Source organism: Lotus japonicus, chromosome 1 (genome assembly GCF_012489685.1).
Source record: "Lotus japonicus ecotype B-129 chromosome 1, LjGifu_v1.2".
NCBI lineage: Eukaryota > Viridiplantae > Streptophyta > Magnoliopsida > Fabales > Fabaceae > Lotus > Lotus japonicus.
Window position 1 is genome coordinate 29813587 of NC_080041.1, and position 8726 is coordinate 29822312.

The window sequence follows — 8726 nt, forward strand, 5'->3', positions numbered from 1 at the left end:
GTTTCAAGTTAGCATGCCGATATTTAAATTTAATTGTTTTAAATATTAAGTAAAATTAGTAATTAATAATTAAATTCGTATTAATTTTAATTAAATTATTTTTAAGTTGAAGTATTGATTTAGTATTAAATTTTAAATCTAAATTGAGTGAAAATAAATATTATTAATTTATGTTGTATGGTGGGACACGGGTGGGACCCTTCAAATAGTAATTTAAGAAACCATGGGTTGGAGCAAAATCTGCTTCAGTTTCTTAGGAGTTTCTTAAGTCTGATGTGGCAGACAGGGCCCACAGGAATAGTGCTGAATAGTGCTGAATAGTGTGTTAAGAAACCAGATAAGAATTTTGGGGTTGGAGTTGCTCTAAAGAGCAAGCATAAAAGGAACTTCTTGAAGATCAGAGAAAAATAACTTACATCTTCCAACTTCGACAAAATCAAAGAGTATCAAAGAAGCTTCAAAATCAAATACTTTCTCCACACACGTTTATTATCCTTTCTTTGTAAAAGCTTTTAAGTACATTTAAACGAGTCAAATTTCATTCAAGTACAAGAGAGAAAATTGAGCTTAAGTTTTCTACATCCCTCTTCATAGGAGAATCAAAGTAGAAAAAAAAAACCTTCTCCCAAACAAAAAAAGTGGCAATTATTTAGAAAATTTGTAAGGAGAAGTCATTGAGAATACTTAATTCTGAAGATGGAGGTGGCTTCCCTTCGTGTGGAAAGGATAGAGAAACATCTCACCATGTATTGTTACACTGTTATCGCTCTTGGCACCTTTATTGCATAATCTGTTTTAAGCTGAATCTAGCAAGGGTAGTTCCAAAATCTCTAGAGGAGTTGAAACTGTCTATGAAAGACTTGAATGTGCAATCAAATTATTTGGAATTGCATTTATTATTCCATGTGCTGGTCCCTATGGCTGGGTAGGAACGATTTCATAAGCCTTTTGATGACAACTATATTTGGGAATTGTTTGAAACTCGGGTAGCAAGTTGGATTAAAGCTTTTTAGCCGAAATGTCCGTACTCCATAGTACAGATTGCAAGCAATCTTTTCAATATGGACCTCCCTTCTTCTAGGTTTAAGTTCAATGTTAATTGGGGGCATTATCAGATATGCAAATCATAATGTTATGGGTTGCTTCTCCAAACAAGGCCCCGTTTGGAAACACAGCTTAATTAAGCGCTTATGATTATAAGCGCTTATGACATAAGTGCTTATTCATAAGCTATTTTAAAATATTTATTGAAATAAATCGAAAATAAGCTATATATAAGCATAAGCTCTTTTTCATAAGCTATCCTGAGTAGCTTATGAAAATAAGCTCAAAATAGCTTATGGCCTACCATAAGCTGTTTGCATAAGCTCTCCCAAACACTGACATAAGAGCTTATGCTATCAGATAAGCTCAAATAAGCTCTTCCAAACGGGGCCCAAGTCGAGAACTTATGGGCTTATGTGGTCGAGGTCATAGCCATTCTCAATGCTCTTCTCTTTTGCCAACAATTTATTAGTTCAAGAGTAATCATTGAGAGTGATTCATCTCTTGCAATAGAACGAGTCAACAACAAGGCCAATAGACCCTGTTAATTACTACATTCTTTAAACAAAATTGACCAGTTGACCGTGGAAGTTATTTGCCTGAGTGTTTTCATGTATTTAAGGAGGTGAATTGATTTGCTAATTCTGTAGCAAAACAAGGTTGCTATCGCAGGCAAGGTGTTCTTAAGGCATTCTTTTTAGGCTTAATCCAGTTTTTGGTCCCTAATCTTTTCCATAAATATGGTTTTAGTCCTTCGCCGGAGTAAAGGTGGAGATTGGTCCCCAATTTTTTGCAAAATAATTGGTTTTGGTCCTTCTGGCCGGCAGGGTCAACGCCGGAGCTCCGGCAATCCCATGTGGCATTGCCACATCATTTAATGAGTCCACTTGGATTTTTTTCTTTTCCATTTAAAAAAATTAAAACACTAATTGTTAAATTAGTTTACAACATCATGTTCATTCATTGCATCTCTTCATCATTACTGTTTAACATCATCTTCAACCCATCATCATAAAAAAAAAAAAAAAATCAACCAGATGCATATTCAAATATCCAAAGTGATTAAGACACCAAAAATTTGTAAATAAAAAACATAAAAATAAGAATATTATGGTGCATCAATGAAAATCAAAGTATGCAGGAGCAAATTAAAGCTATAAACTTTGAGAGCATCAAAGTAGGCAGGAACGATTACAAAGGATTCTATAATAAGTTTCTTCCAAAAACCTAGTGTACAGAGCTAGAAAGTTGGGGTTCTGAAATGGAAATAAGAAGAGAGACCCGGAATAATTAGTATATCAGTTCAGCAGCATAAAGTAAGGATAAACCAATTATGACATGTAAAATGAAACGAGATTGCAGTGGAGAAAAAGCCAACCCATACCTGTAAAGAAAAAACCAAGAACTGGTCTACAACCCAGATTGGTTGATTATATTGCAGTGGAGAAAACTCAGATTCTACGGCGTTATGCTCAACCTCACATACAACCGAAACCCCAACCCTCCTTTCCCCATCCCCACCCTCAGCCTTAACCTCAATCCCAACCCCAAACTAGCACCAGAAAAGCGAGAAGAAAGAAAGAAACAACACATGTTCTAATCTGAGTGCAGATCTAAAAAACTAAGTTTGGATCTGAAAATCTGGGTGCGGGTCTGAGTTCAAGGAAGAAGGAGACGGAAAAGAGGGTTTGGCACGATATGAGCTCGCCAGGGAAGCGTGGACGAAGAGGCCGGCGGCGCAAGAGAGGTGGCTACGGTTTCAGAGAAGAGAAGAAGAAGGAGAGAGCGAGCAGAGAAAGAGAGAAAGGGAAGATGGGGTTGAGGGTGGTGGTGGGATTGGTGTTGTGTGAAGAATCAGTGGTGGGGGTGGTGGTTGGGGTTGGGGATGGAGTGTCTGTAAATTTCTGGGTTTGGGAGTGTAAAGGAGGAGAAGAAGATGAGGAAGGATGATGGTTTTGATGATGATGAAGAAGAAATCTGGGTGATAGTTTTAATTAATTAAAACGGAGGTTAATTAGTGAGAGTTAATTAATGTTTTAATTTAATGAAAAAAGAGAAAAAAATTCCAGCGAGGTTCATTAATTGACGTGGCAAGGGCCACATCAGCTGGCGGAGCTCCGGCGTTGACCCAACCGGTCGGAAGGACTAAAGCCAATCATTTTGCCAAAAACTGGGGACCAATCCTCACCTTTACTCCGGCGAGGGACTAAAGCCATATTTATGACAAAGGTTAGGGACCAAAAACTGAATTAAGCCTTCTTTTATTAATCGTAATTCATTGATTCATGGGCCTTCAAGGCATGAGTTCAAGTTTGCATTGGGAGAGTGCAATGGTGTCCCTATATGGTTAACACTTATGAAATCATTTAAGATTGTTAACACTAAGAGGGAGCCAAACTAGAAGATGGTCATGATATTTTGGACGGAATGTAACAAAAACATGCAACTCATATTTCATTCATTGCAATTTGCAGCAGGGGACCTCAAAACTTGAACAAAATAACCTCAAAACATAAACTCGTAATTCACACTACATTTGGTCTTAGACCAGAGTCAGTACTACATTATGAAAATTGATATCCCATTAAGGTGCACACTTCATTTGTCACAGATCAATTACTCTCTGTACTTGATGAACCTCTGGCTTCCACATCAATGGTTCCAGCTCTATTTATGACCACTTGTGCTTTATTTTCATTGTTCTCAATTTTTGGGGCAATAACTGGCAGCTGCTGTGATATCTCCTTTTCAGGGCAAGGTGGTATCAAATTTTTCTGTTCTTTAGCTTTGCCCCACACAACTAGATAAAGCCCCATAACCACAACTACTCCGCCAATAAGGCTGATACAAAAAATTATAACAAAATCAACATAAGCTTGATAAAATGAGGTTAATATGATGTTCCGAAAATCACTTCAAATAAATATGATATCAAGTAAAATCACTATAACCTTAAGTGATCAAGTAATTTTAACACGTGTCATGAGCTGAATTTTTTTAAGACACGTGTTAATATACTACTGAGCTACTTAAGCTATGATGATTTAGACAAATTAAGAATAAAAATATAATACTTAAAGAATCAATTAAGTATGAAGAATGAGAAGTTTTAATTGAATTGTTGTTGTAGTGCAATAAATAGTACCTTCCAAGGTAGAGTTTCTCTGAGAGGAGGATGCAGGCCAAGGCTGTGACTATGATCATACGCAGGGGATTGAAAGCAGTGACGAAGACTGGGCCTTTTGTTTTAATAACAGTGCCTTGCACGTAAAATTGGACTGCTGAAGTTACTATACCCTGTGCAATAAAAAAAACGTTAGAAATAAAAGACTATGGTCCTAGAAACTGGTAATAATTAATGTAACTTGTGAAGGAAAATGGGCCACAATTTAGTGGACTTTTGGGTCAATGTGCAAGGTTTTACTAACCGAGTATGCACAAGCAAAAAGCTTAGAATCCAATCCTAGTGACCATGCTGCAGGGTCATGGTGTTCCATGAAAATTGTTAATGCACTGCTTTGAAGTGCACCCACAAAGCAAATCCATGTTGCTAGAGACATCTCTGCTGGATACTTTCTCAATGTTATGGCCTGCAAATGATCAAATCATGCATAAGTTCCATACAAGGATTTGGTTCCCCGCAATCACGACAATTCTACATTCACACAATAAAAAAATATGCAAATCGGTTGGTACTGATCAACGCAATATTTGAGCCGTCTAATTTTGATCGAAAGACTTAAATTATATGACTGTGTAAATTTAAGAATCCTTTGATAGTTAAAATGTCTTACACCAAAATTAAAATTAAGATGTTGTAATGAGTGAACTTACTTGCAAGATGTAGAAAGCAGAGAAGCCAGCACAACCTATGAGGAGGAAACATGCACCAATGAGCCACTGATCGCCACTCGAGTTGCTCACATTCTGAGATTGAGCAACGTGGCTCGCTGATGATCCAACAACTGGACCTTTGTAGAGTGCCATTAGAAATGCTCCTCCAAGACTCACCACAGTGCCAAACACTTTGGCTTGGCATCCTAACTCCTTCAACTTCATGCGCTCCAATCTGATTAAATATGAACCACGTAAATTAATATTGCAAGAGTTTGTATATTTTATTGAAAGAGTCATGTCTATGGTGGACTAAGAAAAATTTAGTTAACACTATGCAAATTAATTTCAACATTATAATAGAATGTATTAAATATTAGCAGTAAAAACATATACTGATTTTTGTAGTAATATAGAAAATAAGGCAACATACTTATCTTGTAAATCTGAGAAAAACAGTTTCAATTCTTTAATTAGTTGGTGAAGGTAGAAAGTGACCTATATATTTGTCAATGGATTATACCGGCATGCCGCATATATACGTGAGTGCGGTAACGTACACTTATCACTATACAAAATTAAATATGTCCAAGAGTCATTAGGAACTACCCCCTAAACTTGGTGGTGGAATCTATGTAGGATTCACATGCTACGTGCTTATTTATCTGTTCAAGCATTCTACATGTGTCAGCAAATAAAGCAAGTGATAAAAACGAGTACACCAATTATATGATGGATCATGTTAATAACATGTTCGCTTATAAACCATATATTTGTAATTCATGTTCAGTACATGTTATTTATAATATATTTGTTATGTTTTTAAATTAATTTATAGAGAAACTCTGTTTTTAACTTTAAAATTAAATATGATTTTCTTGATTCAGGTAGATAAAACTTAATTAATAATTTAATTTGATTAAATTTCTTACCGAAAAATGATTGCGAGTACAAAGGTGATGGATGGTACGGAATTCATCACGGCTGATGCAAAAGAGGCTGATGTCATCTTCATCCCAAGGAAGGTGAAGCACTGATCAAGTATTATCCTGTATATAATTGACATAGCATAATTAATATGTATGCTAAAAAATAAATGACCAACAATATGATTGAAAATTAATTGGTGATATGAGTTTAAAAGGAATACAAAAATAGAAAGGAGACGTATATAAATTTAAAAATTAGGTAGACTAAAATCAAAACTCTATCTATTTACACAATATATGACAAGTTAAAGATGATATATTACTCGACAAAAGCCACAGCCATAATTTCTGAAAATATCCGAATTGTCATCTTGGGCCTTGTTTTCCTGAAAAAGGTAAAATAGACTTATAGTTAGTTACACGAGTCACTAAGTAACCTAAAAAAATGGTTGGTGCATGGTGAAATAATAGTAAAAGTAATGGATAATATCTATATACTGAAATGTATAGACATTAGAAGTGCTATTTCAAAATTTTCGAGGTTGTCTAAATGACCTATGATAAAGTTTGGGTTAAATAACCCATCATCCAATCACATTGGAGATAAGTGAGTTGAAATTTCTATATTTTATTTATTAATTTATTTCCAACTCATTTATCTCCAACGTGATTGGATGATGAGTTATTTAACCCAAACTTTATCATGGGTCATTTAGACAACCCAAAATTCATATGATTTTATGATGTTGAAGTTGAGTTTATTTCAGTAAAATCTTATAATATTCATATAATTAAAAAGAAACGCACAATTTTAACAAATACGATTACAAAATCATGTGACATACGTAGTCAATATCAATCCAACCGTTTTTTCTGGAAGTAAAAAATAGAAACACCCTCTCTTCCAACTATTGATCACACAATGAAAAGCTAGGTCTTATGCATATTATATTCATCAAGTAGTAAAAATGTGTGTGGAACATGCACGCATGCATGCTCGATGTTATGTATGAATAAGAGAAGAAGGGAAATTATAACCTTTCAAGAAAAAATGCGAAGGGACCAAGAACTATAGTGGCGATGATATTACGGTAAACAACAAACACATAATGACTCATTCCTTTGTTAAGAGCATCCTTGGTGATAACATACATCCCAGCAGAGCCAAATTGCAGGCTTATGATTATCAAAAGCGCTTTTGAATCGCGGAACCATGAATGCACCTTGTCACAACACGTTGTCACACCCATCTTAAATTTATTACCTCTCTCTCTAGATAGATCTCTTTGTTTTTGAGAAGTAGTAGTGAAGTTGGGTGTGCTTTGATTACACTAGCATTCTCCATATTTATACCCTTAAGATGAGTGATATGTTGAGTAACTTATTACTTATTTAATTCGAAAATGAAAACCCACTATGACGAGAGACGCACAATAATCTCTCTATGTTCCACTTTCCAGCAAGGTGTATGCCAAAAAAGAGAAATAAGTGAATGTGTGGTTAAATGTTTGAACTGTAGAATCTATTGTTTCTATTATCCGGTTACATTAATGATTGAAATAATTATAAACATACGTGTGTTAATTATGTCCTTTTCATACCTAATTTGCTTTGCCTGTTTTATCCGCAAGTGATTTTGGCAGTTTTGTGGATTGGCCAAGATAATGCTAAAGACGCAAACACCCCATTGTAGAAACTTAGCAAATTAAGAGCTTAATTAATATATAGCTAGATAAGAACCCTTTCAAAAAGATAACAACTCTTAACAAATAATTTGTGGGGTTTTATTCCGGACTTTGTCTAGTATATGGATCAAGAAAAAATTGGTCCACCCATGGACAAAGATTTAGAACCATTAGGTTTTAATATTATTTTATTGAATGGAGGAGATTAAAACATATTCTGCCCACTATTAAGTCCTATACCTTACAATTTAATTTTGGTTTGTTAGGTCCTTAGGAAAAATAAAAACTATTAGATAGAAATTTTGGTGGATTACACAAGTTTTATTAGTTGCTGTATCAAAAAGGGGCCGAAGCGAACCAAACCCGAGCATATTAGTGGTTTTTTAACTGAATGGGCCGATTCACTTCGGCCACGGATTTAACTAGTCCAATTCTATGGGTTCATGTGGGTTTGGACTTTGGACGGTAGCTAAGCCTAACTCCGTTCTTACTGAGGAAGTGTTAAAAAAAAGACCCTATCAGATTTAACCTAGTCACATCCACTCATTTAATTAATTTAACCTAGCCATAACCACGCCTCCTCTTTCTCTCTCAGTTCAAATAAAAAATCCATTGATTCCTACTCTTCTCCTCTCCTTACGACGGTGGCGCCTCACAACTTCTCTTCTCCTTTTGTCATCTCTCAACAATAAACAAAAACTAGTTGCTTCTATTAGCCTATAGGACTCAAACCCTCTCCTGTATGCCGCAACCAACCGCCATGTGCTAGCTTCTTCAACCCACCGTGCTGCTCGATTTGGTCGTCACGAATAGCAATCATCACAAGCTTCCATCGCGAAGGGAGCTCTCGATCGAGCTCGCTTTTCTTTCGCTGCATCACCGTTGTCCGCAAGTCCTATCTCTGGATATGCCGTCATGCCGTCTTTTTGCACTTCCCATCTCTAGATCTAGAAATAGCTTCACAGAAGAAGACGATTTATGCTTCGTTCAATCCGCTCAATGCTCTTGTCATCTCTGGATCTATTGTCTTCTCACGTAAATCCACTCCCCACAGGCCACGACATACGAAGGCGCTACCTTTTTGTCATCTACGAGCACCAATGTCCGTGTTTTCTCCTTGAACCACCACCAGGTACTAACCACATGATGGGGTGAAAGCGCAACAAAGTCAGACTGATCATCATCCTCTTGTATTTTTTATGTGATCTTTTTTTCTCTTTTTTTGATCTTTTTT

General features: G+C 35.9%; 1 protein-coding gene across 1 annotated transcript; it reads right to left on the reverse strand.

The window, feature by feature from the left end:
- Positions 1-3474: 3474 nt before the first annotated feature.
- LOC130734356 (WAT1-related protein At4g08290-like) lies at positions 3475-7137 on the reverse strand. The gene is made up of 7 exons (XM_057586722.1): positions 6846-7137; positions 6131-6193; positions 5811-5927; positions 4879-5113; positions 4473-4634; positions 4190-4341; positions 3475-3885 (listed from the first exon to the last, which is right to left on the reverse strand). Exons 1-7 carry the CDS (start codon positions 7055-7057, stop codon positions 3657-3659), a joined length of 1170 nt encoding a protein of 389 aa, XP_057442705.1. The 5' UTR covers positions 7058-7137; the 3' UTR covers positions 3475-3656.
- Positions 7138-8726: the final 1589 nt, after the last annotated feature.